This window comes from Carcharodon carcharias, chromosome 3, assembly GCF_017639515.1.
Source record: "Carcharodon carcharias isolate sCarCar2 chromosome 3, sCarCar2.pri, whole genome shotgun sequence".
Classification (NCBI taxonomy): Eukaryota; Metazoa; Chordata; class Chondrichthyes; order Lamniformes; family Lamnidae; genus Carcharodon; species Carcharodon carcharias.
This window is the reverse complement of record NC_054469.1, coordinates 185,499,835-185,518,406: the sequence shown is the minus strand read 5'-3', so window position 1 is coordinate 185,518,406 and position 18,572 is coordinate 185,499,835. Positions and strand designations below refer to the sequence as shown.

Below are 18,572 nucleotides of genomic sequence, written 5' to 3'. Positions count from 1 at the left end.
CTACCTGGGGGTCCATCTCTGCCCCGCTGAGGAATCCTGGCCGGCAAACTGGCAGGAACTGGAGACGAAAGTCACCGCTCGCCTGCGGCGCTGGACAGGACTGCTCAGAGTGCTATCTTACCGAGGTCGAGTTCTGGTCATAAACCAGCTGATCGCCGCCATGTTGTGGTATCGGCTGGTCACTTTGACACCTCCCCTGGACTTTGTCACAAGAATCCAGAGATTGTTAGTCGACTTCTTCTGTGACAAAAGATTGCACTGGGTCGCTGCTGAGGTTCTGAGTCTCCCACTTAGGGAGGGTGGTCAGGCGCTAGTGTGCCTACGCACACAGGTGGCGACTTTCCGCCTTCAGACCCTGCAGCGATACCTCTACGTCGAGCCTCCTCCTAGATGGTGTGCCCTGATGACGTATTTCTTCCGTCAGGTGCACGGCCTGAATTATGACGTGCAGCTCCTGTTTATAGAACAGCTGGGCCTCGGTGGCTCCTTGCAGGCGTTGCCCATCTTTTACCAGGACCTGATCAAAGTCTGGAAAGTGGTCACCTTGCGACGCAGCTCTCCCCCGTCAAGAGTAGCAGCTATCGTCAGAGAGCCGCTGCTCAGGAATCCGCCCCTCTGTCCTTTTCAGTGGTTGGCGGAGAGGAGGGCTGTGGCCGCAGGGGTGACCAGGATTGGGGACGTGCTGGGTGGCGGAGGACTGGGCTGGATGCTCCTGCAGGAGTTGGCGTGACGCGCGTCTGTGAGTGTCCAGGTCGCAGCCGATGCCATCTAAGACCTGAGAACGGTCATGCTCGGACCCGACATTATTTTGGGTCTTGAGGTGGCCCAGGTGCGCGGTGGTCTTCCGTCTGAGCGTTCCCCTGTTCGGACGGAATTCCACATTGGCCCCAAGCCCCGAACCCTCCCTCGGGTGCTGGTGCCCCGCAATATGAGCCGCCTCGGGGACATGCCCTCTGTGCCTTTTGGCGCGGCAAAGAGGGGCTTTTTGTACGGACTGCTGCTGCACACCTTCCATTTTCTCGCCCTTGTCCGTCGACCGGACACGCCCTGGCGTGCCTTGTTGCCGTCCGGCGGCAGAGGCCCCCGATGGGAGGCCCTCTACGGAGGTGTCCTCCCCCTTTCTATCGGAGACCTGGGTTGGAGGGTGTTGCATGCAGCAATCCCTTATAATAAGAGGATGCATAGGTTCACGGACTCTCAGGACACATGCCCTTTTTGCGGTCTTGTGGAGTCCGTGGACCATGTATACATAGGGTGTTGCAGGCTGCACTCCCTTTTTAGTTATTTGAAAAACCTTTTATTGATGTTTTGTTTGCACTTCAGCCCCACGCTCCTGATCTATGGGCACCCGGTGCGGAAGGGGGTCGGGAAGGAGGAGGACCTCCTCGTGAACCTGCTCCTGGGCCTGGCCAAGTTGGCCATTAACAGGTCCAGGCAGCGGGCGATCGACGGGGGAGTCCCGCTCGATTGTTTGTCCCTCTTCTGTGGCTACGTTCGCTGCTGGATGTCCCTGGAGAAGGAGCACGCGGTGTCTGCTGGCACTCTCGAGGCCTTCCGTGCTCGGTGGGCACCGCGGGGACTGGGGTGTTTTGTTGACCCCTTTAATCACATTTTGATTTAAAGTTTGTAAGTTTCCTTTAAACTTTGTTCTTGGTTTTACAGCTGACCTGAATTCGGGGCTGTGCCTGATTTATCCCAATTTTGTTGATTTGGTTTTCATTTAAAAGATTATCAAGAGTTCAAATCTCACAATGGGAAACAATGTAACTTCATCTGAATAGGAACAGATGGAAACGTGTTTGTACTCGAAAGAGTTACAGCCAATCTTAAAGGCTCTGCCAGGCATATTTGCAACTCATAAATATAATTGCAAAAACATGACCAAAAGTGAACTAACTAAGAAGTTTAGGGGAAGAAATCACCAGGCTACTAATCCAGAGGCACAGGCTAAAGATCTGGGACACGGGTTCAAATCCCAACATGGCAGCTGGAATTCAAATTCAAGGAATAAGTCTAGAATTAAGATCTAGTCTAATGGTGACCACAAAGCCATTGCCAATTGTTGTAAAAACCCATTTGGTTCTTAAATACAACGAGAGCTATTGTGCTGTCTCAAAGTAGAATACACAAACACTTGCTTAAAAGCATTTTACAGCCAATCAGTAAATATTGCACATCTCAATCCGCTTATTTGCTTCCGTTAACTGATCAATCCATGTTTTAGTTAATTTCCATTCCCACCACAACAGATGCGGTGCCCTTACCTGGTCTGACCTACATGTGACTCCAGGCCCACAGTAATCTGGTTGACTCTTAGATTGCTTCTGAAATGGCCTAGCAAGCCACTCAGTTGAATCAAACCAGTAGGATATTTAAAAGGAATGAAACCGATTGGACTATCAGGCATTGACTTAGGCACCGGAAATGACAATGGCAAACCCAGCCCTGTGGTGCTTGCAAAGCCCCCCTTACTAACATCCGGGGGCTTGTGTCAAAATAGGGAGAGCTGTCTCACAGACTAGTCAAGCAACAACCTGACATAGGCTTCCTCATGGAATCATACCTTACAGATCATGTCCCAGACCCCACCATCGCCATTCATGGGTATGTCCTGTTCCATTAGCAGGACAGACCCACCAAAGGTGGCGGCACAGTGGTATAGAGTCAGGAGGGAGTTGCCCTGGGAGTCCTCAACATTGAATCTGGAGCCCATGAAGTCTCATGGCATCAGGTCAAACATTGGCAAGTAAAGCATCTACTAGTTACCACCTGCCATCTCCCTTAAGCTGATGAGTCAGTACTCCTCCATGTTGAACACCACTTGGAGAAAGTAGAGGGTGGCAAGGCACAGAATGTACTTCGGGTGAGGGACTTCAATATCCATCACCATGAGTGGCTCGGTAGCACCTCTACTGACCGAGCTGGCCGAGCCCTGAAGGACATAACTGCTAGACTGGGTCTGCAGCAAGTGGCGAGGGGACCAAAAATAGAGAAAAATCTTCTAGACTTCGTCCTCACTAATTTACCTGTTACAGATGCATCTGTCCATGACCATATTGGCCTAAGTCTCGTCCTCACATTGAGGACACCCTCCACTGTGTTCTGTGGCACCACCACCATGCTAAATGGGGTAGGCTTCAAACAGATCTAGCAGCTCAACACTGGGTATCCATGAGGCCCTGTAGGCCATCAGCAACAGCAGAATCATATTCAACAATCTGCAACCTTATGGCCTGGTATATTCCCCCACTCTACCTTTACCGTCAGCCAGGTGATCAACCCTTGTTCAATGAAGAGTACAGGAGGGTATGCCAGGAGCAGCACCAGGCATATCTAAGAATGAGGTGTCAACCTGGCGAAGCATCAATACAGGACAACGTACATGCCAAACAGCAGAAGCAGCATGTGATAGGCAGAGCCAAGTGATCCCACAACCAACGGATCAGATCTAAGCTCTGTAGTCTTGTCACATCCAGTTGTGAATGGTGCTGAACAATTAAAGAACTATTTGGAGGAGGAGGAGGCTCCACAAATATCTGCATCCTCAATGATGGGGTAGCCCAGCACATCAATGCAAAAGATAAGGCTGAAATGTTTGTATGTCAGCCAAAAGTGCCAAGTGGATGATTCACCTTGGCCTCCTCCAGAGGTCCCCAGATGCCAGACTTCAGCCAATTCGATTCACTCCACACAGTATCAAGAAGCAGCTGAACGCACTGGATACTGCAAAGGCTATGAGGCCTGACAATTTCCTGGCAATAGTACCGACAACCTGTGCTTCAGAACTGGCTGTGCCCCTAGCCATGCTGTTCCAGTACAACATTGGCGTCTACCTGGCAATGTGGAAAAGTTGCCCAGGTATGTCCTGTTCACAAAAAGTAAGACAAATCCAACCTGACCAATTACCAACCCATTAGTCTACTCTCAATCATCAGTAGAGTGATGGAAGACAGCAAGCACTGTCGACAGTGCTATCAAGTGGCATTTACTCAGAAACAATCTCTCTCTGATACTCAGTTTTGGTTCTGCCAGGGTCACTCAGCTCCTGACCTCATTACAGCCTTGGTCCAAACATGAACAAAAGTGCTGAACTCCAGAGGTGAGGTTAGAATGAATGCCCTCGACATCAGGGCCGCATTCGACCAAGTGTGGCATCAAAGAGCCCTAGAAAAACTGAAGTCAATGGGAATCAGGGGGAAATTTCTCCACCAGTTGGAGTCCCACCTAGCACAAAGGAAGATAGTTGTTAGAGGTCAATCACCTCATTCCCAGGACATCACTGCAGGAGTTCATCAGGGTAGTTTGGTGGCAGCACAGTGGTGTTCAACATGGAGGAGTACTAATTCATCCAGCTGAGGAGGGATGGTAGTGGTAACTAGCAGGTGGTTTACTTGCCAATGTTTGACCTGATGCCATGAGACTTCATGGGGTCCAGGTTCGATGTTGAAGACTCCCTGGGCAACTACCTCCTAACTCTATACCACTGTGCCGCCACCTCTGGTCAATCTGTCCAGCCGGTGGGACAGGACATACCCAAGAATGATGGTGCTGGTGTCTGAGAAATTGTCTGTAAGGTATGATTTCATGAGTATGACTATGTCAGACTGTTGCTCAGCTAGTCTGTGGAGCAGCTCTCCCAATGTTGGCACAAGCTCCCAGATGTTAGTAAGGAGAACTTTGCAGCATCCACAGGGCTGGGCGTGCTGTTGACATTTCTAGTGCCTAGGGCGATGCCGTATGGTCCTTCTGGTTTCGTTCCTTTTAGGCTTCATAGCGATTTGATACAACTGATTGGCTTGCTAGGCCATTTCAGAGGGTATTTAAGAGTTAACCACATTGCTGTGGATCTGGAGCCACATGTAGGCCAGACCTGGTAAGGACAGCAGATTTCCTTCCATAAAAGGCATTAATGAACCAGATGGGTGTACATGACAATTGACAAGGGTTTCGTGGTTACCATTACTGAGACCAGCTTTTTAATTCTGAATTTATTCTTTGAATTCTACCAGCTACAGTGGTGCAACTCGAACCCATGTCCCCTGGGCACTAGCTTGGGCCTCTGGATTACTAGTCCAGTCACAATACCAGTGCCCCACCATCTCCTCCTCAGGTTGGCCTCAACAGAGTTTAAAAAATAAAAAGAAATATAGTAGAAATGGCGAAAGTGCAGGTGAACAACCTGGTGCTGCTGGACAGCTCATTGATGCTTCTCAACCTTTTTCAGTTCGACTTCAACTTCGAGCGCATTGAAGATCTGTCAGAGGACTTGAAGAGGAAAATCATTTATGTGGGCTCAACTGAAAGTGAAGAATATGACCAAATCTTGGGCCAAAACTTTGGGCTCCACCCCCACCCTCCCCACCCTGGAGCTGGTTGCGAGGTGGTAGGGGTCATACATAAAATTGGTGGGATGCCCTGGTCTTGCTGCCTCCACTGGTGTTTTACCAACTTTGGGGTAGGTGGTGGGCAACCTGGTCATAGGCTCCTCCTGAAGATATCCCAGCAGCAAAGACTGCCCCTGCTGGAAAACTCTGCCCCCCAACACCCTCACGATCATCATCCACCCTCCGTCCTTGCTGGAGCCTGCCTGATTGGCCCTGGAGATTTCTGACAGCACTGCCTCAAGGCCTCCTTGATGGCTGCTGGTCTTGGGCCTGTTGCAGCCCCAGCAGCGGCTACTGTCCCCAGTGGCAATGCTGGGGCTGAAGAGCTGCCAGCCTTCTGATTGGCCAGCAGCTCTTGGATGCCTCCTGCCTACGAGGGGCGGAACCCATGACTGCAGGAATTAATTGCCTGAACAACGTAAACTTGCGTTGCAGTTTCCAGGGCCAGCAGTGGCAGGCGTGCCCCCGACTTTCCAAGCAGTGGGAGGGGCCCTCACCTCCACTTGATACCCCAGACTCAGACTCTGTTAATGGGACCTATCTTGATGGATGACACATGTGTCTTTCAGACTGATGCAATAAATCCCTTATCCCAGTGCAGTTGTAGTAAATGTAATTTTAATAACCTACACTTATTGAGGTCAACAGTTCACCAGGATTGGATATTGTGTTAACAATAAACACACAATCTAGAGCTGCATGACAATCCTCCTGTGTAAACAAAGCTCTAAGCCCGAGTGGAACATTTCGGCATCAGATCCACGAGTTACAAGGTTCCATATCAATTGGAATAACAGCAGTGAAACAAGATGATTTTGTGAACACAAATCCTAACGTGCAATCCATTCTCTCCACAAGATCATTGCCTTCAACTTCAAAGTGGCATCAGGGAGAAATAGGAAAAAAGATAATGCTGAAGACATTATATCTAACCACGTGAAGCATTCACAATGGCACACACAGAAATGAATGGAGTTGATCTAATAACTATTTTAGAAGTATGGTTTCAGGGTGGCCATGGTTGAAACTAAATGTTCGTGGATTCTGGGATGAGATCAAAATGGGCCCACTGGCAGGAAGGGTGGAACCTTGAATAGCCAGAGGGCATGAGGGACGAGAGTTGGGCAGGGAGGCAAACCCTTGACACAGGATGTACCATTGAAGACAGAGTTACCAGTGCTGCAGAAAACTGCCACTCTCCAGTCAGATGGTCACAGACACCTGTGCCTTCACTGCTGAAGACTGCACCGGTTGCCATGCCCTGCCGGTAGCCATCAAAGACACTGTGGCCATGAATATCTTTACTTATGGCTCTTTCCAAGGATCAGCTGTAGACACTAGTTGATCTTGCAAATGGCTGCGTACCACAGCATCTCGCTGGGGACTAATGCCCCATTTGCCAGAGCTTATTTATTCAACGAAAGATAGAGCTTTGCAACGGCAGAAGATATTGAGTTTCACCGCCATCACTGGATTCCCCCAAGTGCAGGGCATCATCCAGTGGGCCCATCAAGATACCCAGCAATTGGCTAGTAAGGTTTACCAATGCAAAGAGCTTCCATTCTCTCAACATCCAACTGGTCTGCAATCACAATAAGAGCTTCCTCCATACGTCCGGCCACTTTCTTAGCAGCAGATATGACTTTCATCCTTTGGCAGTCCACGCTGCCTCAAATCTTCACTCCAACCCCCAAAGTCTGTGGATGGATCCTAGTAGATAAGGCAAATCCCTTGAAGAGGTGGCTACTGACCCTTCTACAGGAGCCCCAGACAGACACACCGAGGTAATACAATCAAAGTGAATTCACTATGAGCACCATTAAGCAGGCCATCCAGCAATTCTGGTGCCTGGGCAGGTCAGTGGCACCCTTCAATACCTTCTTGCAATGGTCTCGCTCATTGTGGTGGTCTGCTCCACAACATGGCCCTCCAGAGAGGTGTGGACTTTGAAGTCCGTGAGACCCTGGAAGTAGACAGCTCATCAGAGGAAGTGCAGGAGCAGGAGGTGAAAGACGAGGAAGAAGTAGAGGCAGAGGGAGATGATGCTGAATATTGAGGTGCCCCGGCTTGCAAAGAGGTGACCATGGCTCATGGCATGAAAGACTTATGAGGATGCCATGAATATCCAAGGAACATCTGATTCAGGAACGTTTCAACTGCACCCTGTAAGTTGTTCTGTTCCCTTCCTCCTTGCAGTGATTGTTGGACCCTGGAATTATAAGAACAAAAGACATGTGACGAACAGGTTTTGACTCAATCTTAAACTTGTTAGTTTATTAAACCAACAAAACCCCAGTACAAACCGTTAACGATTTGACTGAAAGTTTCAATCACCCACGTGGCTGGTCATTACCAGTGTTGATTGTAGGCCTGGGTCTGGGGGTGACCGGTCTCCCTCCTTCTTCACCTGACTGCAATGCCCACGCTTTGATGTTGTCCTTTTTTTATAGTGTCCCAGTCACGCCATTACACACCTGGGCCTCAGGCGTCGATTCAGTTAGCAGCCTGCTCGATCACCTGGTCTTCTATACCTCTCTATCTTGGTCTTTCAATTCTTCCTCACATCCCTTCTAAACCTTACCTTAAATCTATGGCCCCTGGTTATTGATCCCTCCACCAAGGGGAAAAGTTCCTTCCTGTGTACCCTATTTATGCTCCTCATAATTTTATACACCTTAATCATGTCCCCCCTCAATCTCCTCTGCTCCAGGGAAAATAACCCTAGTCTATCCAATCTCTCCTCATAACTAAAACTCTCCAGCCCAGGCAGCATCCTGGTAAAACTCCTCTGCACTCTCTCTAGTGCAATCACATCCTTCCTATAATACGGGTTCCAGAACTGCATGCAATACTCTAGCTGTGGCCTAACCAGCATTTTGTACAGTTCCAGCATAACCTCCCTGCTCTTATATTCTATGCCTTGGCTAATAAAGGCAAGTATCCCATATGCCTTCTTAAACATCTTTTCTACATGTACCTTAAGGGACCAGTGTGGACATGCATACCAAAGTCCCTCTGATCCTTGGGACCCAGGGTCCTACTATTCATCGTGTATTCCCGTGTCTTGTTTGTCCTGACCAAGTGCATCACCTCACACTTAAATTCCATTTGCCACTGATCAGCCCATCTGCCCAGCTCATCTATATCCTCCTGTAATCTAAGGCTATCCTCCTCACTATTTATCACCTCACCAATTTTCATGTCATCCGGTGATGACTCATAGCATTGTTTTGAATGTAATGCTTCTTCCATTGTTGCCATACTTGCAGTTAAGTCATGGCACTGTCCAGTTGTTAATGTTCTCCAAACCGATCATGAGCCAGGGTTTCAGTTAACTCATTCTTCCCGTGCCTCGAGGTTAACTGTTTCATGTCCTTCAACCCATCTGACCCAAGTTGAAGGATATGACACGAAAGAGAGTCTGGGATACCTGTGCTGACATATGAATGCAAGACACAGCCTGGAACATTGAATCACTTACCACACCCCCACCCTCTCTCCACCCCCCAACTGAAGAAATCTGACCAGAGATTTGCCTTCACTGTGGAGGATCCTGTTATCTCTTTCACCACCTCATACCCCTTTCCTTTCACAGCAGCAGTAAAATGAGTCCCAGATGTGTGGCTTAAAATGCATAATTTATATGGGGCAAAGGAAATAAACAATGATAAAGACAGTAAGAAGCCATCCCAGTGACCCACTTAGTGCTTTGTGTGACAGGGTGGCCTCCACAGTCAGTCGTTCCTATGTAGTGCTCCCCTTGAAGCTGTGGAGGAGGTGGAGACTCTTCTCACTCATTTTGGCTTGCAGCTGAGAGGCATGTGGCAGTCACCTTCATTGTGGAGGTGACCATGTGGGCACCTCTAGAGGCTGCTGTATATGCAGCGTTGCAGGGACAGCCTGTCACTTGTCTCTACTGCACAGATGGTCCCTCAATCAGACGGGCTAAGAAGGCCACTGATGATGATGGTGCTCCATGAGGGATGGCACACCATCCTCCTCCATGACATACTCAGTTCTTGTCAGGTACAAAGGATGCCTGGCAGAGGGCACCAGCTGGGGTGCAGCTGGCATCCCCTCCAAAGATCCCTATGCCACCAGTGCCACTGACATGTCAACACTTACCAGGCTCCAGCGCTGCCCAAACTTTGAGAAACTGCAAGTCCGCATTATTCTGTCTTCATTCAAATGGCAGCTTCAGTAATGTCTGCTATAGAGAGTTTAAATCAGGCCTGCAGTTCTTCTGCCCCACCTCCATTCCCACCCCATGTCCTCCAGTTGGATGCAAATCCGACTCCATAGCAATTAAGGGGTCATGCCCTGAAAATCGTGACACAAATCTGTTCCCTTCCACACTGGAAACAGTCCCAATGTCCATTTCCCACCCCAATGTGAAAATTCAGCCCATAAGATCAGATTGCAAAGGTCTCCATAAACATGCAAAACAGAAGAGATTAGTGAAAGTAAATCCCCCATACACACAGCAGAAATTATATTGAAGAATAAGGAAAGGGCAGAAACATTAAACAAATGCTTTGTATCTTTCATCAGAATAGAAGAGACAAAAACATTCAGCAAAAAGCAGGGAAACAAAATCTAGTGGAAATAAGAAACTTAGGAGTAATATTTGTGTAAAGAAAATGTGCTGGAAAAATTAATGCGATTTAAATTTGACAAAATTCCTGGGCTTGATGGCCTGCATCCTAATTTTTAAAATAGGTAGGTGAGGAAATAGTGGATGATTAGGTTTGATCTTCAAGAATTCCCTAGATTTTTGAACTATCCCCATGGACTCGAAGGTAGCAAACATAACCTCACTATTCAAGAAAGGAGAGAAAAAGAAAACAGGGAACTTTAGGCCAGTTAGCCTGACATCAATAGTCAGGAAACTGTAAAAATCTATTATTAGGGAGGTGGTAACAGAGTACTTGGAAAATCATTAAATAATTAGGCAGTTCCATGGATTTATGAAAGGAACATCAACTTTTACAAATCTGCTAGAGGGGGCATGTCCAACCTTTTCACTTGGGGGCCACATTTCTCACTCAGTGGGCTGATGAGCAAATTTTGGAAAGATAATGTTTGGCACAACATTAAACATGAATCTCAAAATATCACAGGTATGAGGAACAGAAACAGCTTGCTGAGAAAAAATAAAACGTCAAAGCAATAAAGTGATCATTTAAAAAGAGTAATTAATAAAGATCACTGTTAGAGTTGTGAAAGGGATGAGTCTGGCTCACTCACTCTCAATCTTTTGATGTTCACTCAATCACCCTCACCCACTGCGCGTGAATGGTTTTGATTGGGTGTAGGTATGGGGGGTGTGGGGGGGGAGTGAGGTTGAATGGGAATCCTGAGCCAGACACTCCCCTCTCCACTCGTTCACACTTCCTCCCCCCGCCCCCGACTCGCTCAAACTCCCTCCCCCCCCACTCACTCACTCTCTCCCCCTCCCACATTACCCACCAGTGAGTCTCTTCACCCTCACCATGCATCACCCCGCCCACCCTCCCAAACCATGGCAGCCAGCCTCCTCCCCTGCTTGGCCCGACAGCCAGCCTCCTCCCCTGCTTGGCCCGGCCTGGCTTGGCTGCCAGCCTCCTCCCCTGCTTGGCCCGGCCTGGCTTGGCTGCCAGCCTCCTCCCATGCTCAGCCCGGCCTGGCTTGGCTGCCAGCCTCCTCCCATGCTCAGCCCGGCCTGGCCCGACAGCCAGCCTCCTCCCTTGCTCGGCCCGGCCTGGCCCAGCTGCCAGCCTCCTCCCCTGCACGGCCTGGCCTGGCCCAACAGCCAGCCTCCTCCCCTGCTCGACCCGGCCTGGCCCAGCTGTCAGCCTCCTCCCCTGCTCGGCCCGGCCTGGCCTGACAGCCAGCCTCCTCCCCTGCTTGGCCCGGCCTGGCGCGACAGCCAGCCTCCTCCCCTGCTCGTCCAGCCTGGCCCGACAGCCAGCCTCCTCCCCTGCTCGTCCAGCCTGGCCCGACAGCCAGCCTCCTCCCCTGCTCGTCTGGCCTGGCCCGACAGCCAGCTTCCTCCCCTGCTCGGCCCTGCCCCTGGGACCATTGGTCTCTCTTTCCCTCTGCTAATATCTATTTTTCTGGAGCACCCTCACTGCCGACAGTGTTGCTCCTCCTCCAATCACAGATTGTTTCTCCCCAACATTTCCTGAGCCTATCAGCAGGAAATGTGGTAGATAACTGGTCCGAGATTGGATGAGTAGTTTTTTTCAGAATCTTCCACTCCACATACCGGCATTTTGAAAACTACCTCCAGGGGCCAAACTGGGGGCTTTGCCGGCCACATCTGGCCAAGCCAGAGTTTTTTGAGGTTGAAGCAGTGGATTTGGTGCTTTTTGGATTTTCATGGGATTGGGAATAATATATTAGCAAGGAATAGGATCGGTTAATGGACAGAAGAAGTAGTAAATGGGCATTTTTGGGTTGGCAGGCTGTACCAGGAGGATACCACAACGATCAGGTCTTGAGTTTTAGCTATTTAAAGTCAATATCAATGACATAAATGAGGCAACTGGCTGTAATGTATCCAAGTTTACTGATGATACAAAACTAAGTGAGAAAGTAAACTGTGAGGAAGATTGAAAGAGATTGCAAAGAGATATAAACAGGTTGAATGAATATGGCAGATAGAATATAATGTTGGAATTGTGAAGCTATCCACTTTGGGAAGGAGGTCTTGCAGCACAGTGGGTAGTGTCCCTGTCTCTGAGCCAGAAGTTCTGAGTTGAAATCCCACTCCAAGACTTGAAGGCCAAGGAAGGTGCTTTCATAATGCGGCCAACCAGGTTGAGTATTAATTTATAAATCCTTCCAACATATGCCAATGGCAGGTGATAAGAGTGGGAGAGATTCCTGGACAGCCAGGAAAGAAATTAGAGCCATTACCATCACTATCCATAGCTCCAGGTTACAACATGCATGTAAAAGTGTATGTTACCACAGCAACTTAGATTCCATAGGGGTGCTGGATGGCCTAGTTGGCTGGACATCTGTTGTGGAATGTTCCTGGTGGGGTGCATTCAGGACCTGCCTCCTTGCCTAACCTGTAGTGGAGGTTGAGGCACTGTGGATCGGACCTTCCTTCGAGCAGAGAACTGAAGAAGAAGAAGAATACATTTTGGAAAGAAAAATAAAAAAGCAGAATATTTTTCATATGGTGAGATACTGGGAAATGTTGGTTTTTAAAGGAACTATATATTTACCATGGTAAGTTAACACTTAGATACAGCAAGCAATTAGGAAAGCAAATACAATGTTAGCTATCATTAGAGTCTTATTGTATAGTAAGTCTAATGCAGTTAGGCTGCTGGAGTACTGTGTTCAGTTTTGATCTCCTTACCCAAGGAAGGATATACTGGCCTTGTAGGGAGAGCATTGAAGGTTCACTAGATTGGTTTCTGGGATGAAAGGATTGTCCTATTAGGAAATATTGAGCAGATTGGGACTATTTTCCCTGGAATTTAAAAGAATGAGAATGATATCATTGAAGCCCATAGAATTCTTAAATGATTTGATCGGGTAGATGCTGGAAAGATGTGATGGGAAGGACCACACCAAGTGAGATCAATGCATTCCCTGTGCTGTTGGCTAATGTATTTACAGTTGTATTTACAATCAAGGAAATAACAACAAGGCTGCAGAGGGCTGTAGCTTTATTGGATAGCATGGATCAGTTAGTAAGGGTCACCTGGAACATGCCTGTATTAGTGCATTGTGAGCCTCCTTTGTGCACATCTCATAGTGTACTGCCTGTAGTTCCTGGGATTCTTCATTATGCAGCACCTGGTCAACACCATCCTCCCTATCCTCACCATCAGAGGAGGCATCACACTTCAGGATGTCCTCATTGTTCAAAGCTTCTCCCCTCTGTAGTGCCAGGTTGTATAGAGCACAGCAGATCACCACAATATGCGAGAACTAGCTGGGGTGTAGTGAAGGGATCCACCAGACCTCTCCAGGTATCTGAATCTCATCTTCAGAAGCACTATGGTCTGCTCAATGGATGATCACATTGTCCTTTGGCTGTGGCTTGTGTTGTATCCCTCCTCTGCATCTGTGTTTGGCTACTGTACAGGTGTAAGTAGTTATGTCTTCAGTGAGTATCCCTTATCACCTAGTACTCAGCCTTGAGGGCATGTGGGGACCCTGGAAAGGTTTAACACATGGGACTGCCTCCTGGGAATCTTGCACACACTTGGAAGATCTGTATAGGGTGGTCACAGACCAGTTGTACATGAAGTGAATGGAAGCCCATCCTGCTGATGAAGGTTGCTGGTTGGTCTGTGGGAGCTTTGAAGGCCACAGGTGTGCAGTGAATGACACCTTCCATCTGGGGGAACCTAACGTTGGCCCTAAACCTTATGGCATTCTCAGCCTAACTGCATTGGTAAGAAAGCGCATGTCCTGGATGGCCCTCTTGAAGATGGCACTAATGACCATTTTGATGCAGCAATGAGCTGTGGAATGGCCCTGAGGCATAGAAATTCAGTGCCACAGTAATTGGATGCCCACCTTTCCCCATAGGGCTAAGCACATCCTGCAGCTTGGTACCCAGCTTCATGGTGGCCTCTCTGGAGAGATGCAGTTTGCGGTGAGACTGCTGCCCCAATGTTTGCTGCAAGCTGAGAATCTGATTTGTTGAGACACCTCTTTGGTGAGTAATCTTTTCCGTGCACAAGATGTTGGATGTGTGCCCCTCTGTATCCTCCTCCTCCGTGATCCCTCTGAGGCTAATGCTCCTCGTGGCCCAGGTTTTGCTCCCTGTGGCTGCAGCTCTCTCCTCTCAAAGCCTGAGTGAATGAGGCCCATAGCAAATAGCCGCACTCAGTTCTCACGCCTCCTACCCTATCCCCCCTTGTTTTATACACAGAAGGGCCACATCTGAGATGGCACTCAACTGGGGTATGTCCTACCGTGCTGGCAAGTTTGTCCTTGGTCCTGATTGCCACTTCTGTTGCAAATGCTGTACCACCTCCCTGCTAAACCACATTACTGTAGTTCACAATGGTTGCTGTCTGAAGCCAACATTTGGCCTCCTGTTAACCTATCCAGCGAGGCTTTGTTGTTTCCTTAAATCCATCATAAAATTGGAAAACCCTGGTAAAATAAAATTTGCCTGTTTAACATGCTTAATTTCCATTTCAGTATAAGATCCTTCTGCCAGCCTGGCAGTCCTCTGGATCCACTCGTCATGATATAGAAATACCAGATTTGCTTTCCTTTCGTCGTAATGGTGTGAATCCTCCCGTTCCCGGGAGACCCGGTTAAAACCCAAACATGTTTTCAATTACATTAGCAAAAAGGAGGACGGGCTGGAGCAATGTGAGCCCTATTATCAATCCTGCTAGATTGTCCTGCTGTCCCTACGGGTAATGATCAGATTGGCATTAAAAACATTGCGTGTTCAAAGATTTGATCTTCTTCGAACACAGTTTATTAAGTATGAAATATACTGAGGCTGCGAGAAGAGGGCTGTGCTGCTAACAGGGAAGTAATGAGCTGACGGTCCTGGGGACCAATGCCTTGCGATTAGGCGGGCCGATCACGAGTGAGGAGGTGCTGCTTTTCCTGTGTAAGCAGCGTTCGAGTAAGCTGAGTAAATCAGCACAATCATTAGTAGTAACGTTAAATCAGGACTCATCCCAGAGGCCGAGTTTCCCTTGGATGTGGAGGAATCCAGCTGCTTATGAGTTTGAGCTGGTGAGTTTGATTTCTCTCTTTCATTGGTGGGGAGGGGGCTTAGCGATTGTGGAGAGACCGGGAACGGATTAGTGAGCTTGCTGCTCTGTCTGATTTAGTCCATTAGGCTGTGCTTACTCTCTCTCTCTATCTGTTCTCGCTTCTTTTCAGCATACTTGGAAATCCCCTTCTAGTGGCGAAGTAAAGTCACCGATTGTTGAAAGTCATGGTCTCAAATCGCATTCCGCATCGCACGGAGATCAGCTGGAGAGTGAATCCACCACAAGGTGTGTTACTTTCTGCTAGGAGCTGCACTGAGTGTTAAACATTATCTGTATTTCGTTTCTGACCCGAATTGTGTATGTGGTGAGTCCATTTAAGAGGAGATTTATTCCCTGAAGAACGGCACTGAATGTTAAACATTGCATGTGAACCGTTTCTGACCGGAATTGTACGCGCGCGGTGTGTAATTTTTTAAGTGGATTTAATTCACTGAAGAACTTGTTTTCAGAATGCGATAATATATTTTCACTCTGTACATTACACTTGCATAATATCTTAGATCACATTTTAACAATGCACTGCTTTGCCCTGGTTGTGATTCAGATAATGAAGTGGTCATTTTCACGCTGTTTGTGGCGCAAATTGTTACTGTGTGAAACAGTCACTTAACAGAAATCATTAACAAAAACAGAATTACCTGGAAAAACTCAGCAGGTCTGGCAGCATCGGCGGAGAAGAAAAGAGTTGACGTTTCGAGTCCTCATGACCCTTCGACAGAACTTGAGTTCGAGTCCAGGAAAGAGCTGAAATATAAGCTGGTTTAAGGTGTGTGTGTGGGGGGCGGAGAGATAGAGAGACAGAGAGGTGGATGGGGGGGGGTGTGGTTGTAGGGACAAACAAGCAGTGATAGAAGCAGATCATCAAAAGATGTCAACAATAGTACAATAGGGGTGGAGATTGGAAGCAAAATTAATAAATTTTTCCAAGTCCTGACGAGAGCATGAAGCGGCACCGAAGTAATCATCGATGTACCGGAGAAAGAGTTGTGGAATGGGGCCGGATATTTTGCTTCCAATCTCCACCCCTCCATCATTTTCACGTGGTCCATCTCTGACACTTCCCTTCCCTTCCTTGACCTCTCTGTCTCAATCTCTGGTGATAGACTGTCCACCAATATCCATTACAAACCCACCGACTCCCACAGCTATCTCGACTACAGCTCCTCACACCCCGCTTCCTGTAAGGACTCCATCCCATTCTCTCAGTTCCTTCGCCTCCGTCGCATCTGTTCCGATGATGCTACATTCAAAAACAGTTCCTCTGACATGTCCTCCTTCTTCCTTAACCGAGGTTTTCCACCCACGGTCGTTGACAGGGCCCTCAACCGTGTCCGGCCCATCTCCCGCGCATCCGCCCTCACGCCTTCTCCTCCCTCCCAGAAACATGATAGGGTCCCCCTTGTCCTCACTTATCACCCCACCAGCCTCCGCATTCAAAGGATCATCCTCCGCCATTTCCGCCAACTCCAGCATGATGCCACCACCAAACACATCTTCCCTTCACCCCCCTTATCGGCATTCCGTAGGGATCGCTCCCTCCGGGACACCCTGGTCCACTCCTCCATCACCCCCTACTCCTCAACCCCCTCCTATAGCACAACCCCATGCCCACGCAAAAGATGCAACACCTGCCCCTTCACTTCCTCTCTCCTCACCGTCCAAGGACCCAAACACTCCTTTCAAGTGAAGCAGCATTTCACTTGCATTTCCCCCAACTTAGTCTACTGCATTCGTTGCTCCCAATGTGGTCTCCTCTACATTGGAGAGACCAAACGTAAACTGGGCGACCGCTTTGCAGAACACCTGCGGTCTGTCCGCAAGAATGACCCAAACCTCCCTGTCGCTTGCCATTTTAACACTCCACCCTGCTCTCTTGCCCACATGTCTGTCCTTGGCTTGCTGCATTGTTCCAGTGAAGCCCAACGCAAACTGGAGGAACAACACCTCATCTTCCGACTAGGGACTTTACAGCCTTCCGGACTGAATATTGAATTCAACAACTTTAGGTCGTGAGCTCCCTCCCCCATCCCCACCCCCTTTCTGTTTCCCCCTTCCTTTTTTTTCCCCCCCAATAAATTATAAAGATTTTCCTTTTCCCACCTATTTCCATTATAAAAAAAACCCCACTAGAGCTATACCTTGAGTGCCCTACCATCCATTCTTAATTAGCACATTCGTTTAGATAATATCACCATCTTTAACTTTAACACCTATGTGTTCTATTGTACTATTGTCGTTGACATCTTTTGATGATCTGCTTCTATCACTGCTTGTTTGTCCCTACAACCACACCCCCCCCATCCACCTCTCTGTCTCTCTATCTCTCCGCCCCCCACACACACACCTTAAACCAGCTTATATTTCAGCTCTTTCCTGGACTCGAACTCAAGTTCTGTCGAAGGGTCATGAGGACTCGAAACGTCAACTCTTTTCTTCTCCGCCGATGCTGCCAGACCTGCTGAGTTTTTCCAGGTAATTCTGTTTTTGTTTTGGATTTCCAGCATCCGCAGTTTTTTTGTTTTTAACAGAAATCATTGTTTGACTTCAACCCACATCCCATCAAAGCTTTCACTTCATTTTATTTTTATTGCTTCGGAACTACATGGATTTGCCTTTTCCTACATAACAACAATGACTACGCTGCAAAAGCATTTCATTGGCTACGGTCCAGGGCAGAACTGGTTCAATTTTCTTGCAGTTCAATTTTATTTTTTTTATTCTGAGGAATTTCTTTGTTTAATGCTGCTTACTGGCAGACAATGTGGAATCGGTCCAAATGGAATGCGATTTCTGTCACCATTAAATGAACCCAGGAAGGGTATTGGCTGACAGCAAAGGCAATTCGCCTGGTGCCACTGCCGTGCCTTTTCCCTGTAGCTATGCACCTTTTTCTTTTTCAGATTACAATCCAATTCCTTTCTGAATACCTCGACTGAACCAGCCTCTTCCACATTCTCAGGCAGTGTATTCCGGATCATAACAACTTGTCGTTGCTTCTTTTGTCAGTCACCTTAAATCTGTGCCCTCTGGTTCTCGATCCTTTAACCAACGGGTTAACTCTTCCCAGATTTTCCATGATTTTGAACACCTCTATTAAATCCCCTCTCAACCTTCTCTTCAAAATGAACAGTCCCAACTTCTCCAATCTATCTACATTGCTGAAGTTCACAATACTTCCAAGTTTTGTATCACCTGCAGATTTTGAAATGGTCATTAATATTAATCAAGAAGAGTAGGCATCTTAACACTGACCCCTGGGGAACTCCACTATAAACTTTCTTCCAGTCAGAAAACAAATTGTTCACCACAGTACTCTGTTTCCTGTGACTCAGCCAATTCATATACATGTTGCTACTGTCCCTTTTATTTCATAAGCTCTAACTTTGCTCTCAAGTTTATTGTGCGGCACATTATAAAATGCTTTTTGGAAGTC

The 18,572-nt window shown here is 48.0% G+C and overlaps 1 protein-coding gene and 1 pseudogene across 1 annotated transcript in view; both read left to right on the top strand.

The window, feature by feature from the left end:
- The first annotated feature begins 5,155 nt into the window (after positions 1 to 5,155).
- Positions 5,156 to 6,324, top strand: LOC121276062 (annotated as a pseudogene).
- Positions 6,325 to 10,876: 4,552 nt separating this feature from the next.
- Positions 10,877 to 18,572, top strand: part of LOC121276061 (proline-rich receptor-like protein kinase PERK2) — a 34,466-nt gene continuing 26,770 nt past the window's right edge. Inside the window, exons 1-3 of the mRNA XM_041184002.1 lie at positions 10,877 to 11,447; positions 14,932 to 15,098; positions 15,249 to 15,364. Of these exons, the coding sequence (XP_041039936.1) occupies positions 10,877 to 11,447; positions 14,932 to 15,098; positions 15,249 to 15,364 (854 nt within the window). The remainder of the gene's footprint in view (positions 11,448 to 14,931; positions 15,099 to 15,248; positions 15,365 to 18,572) is intronic.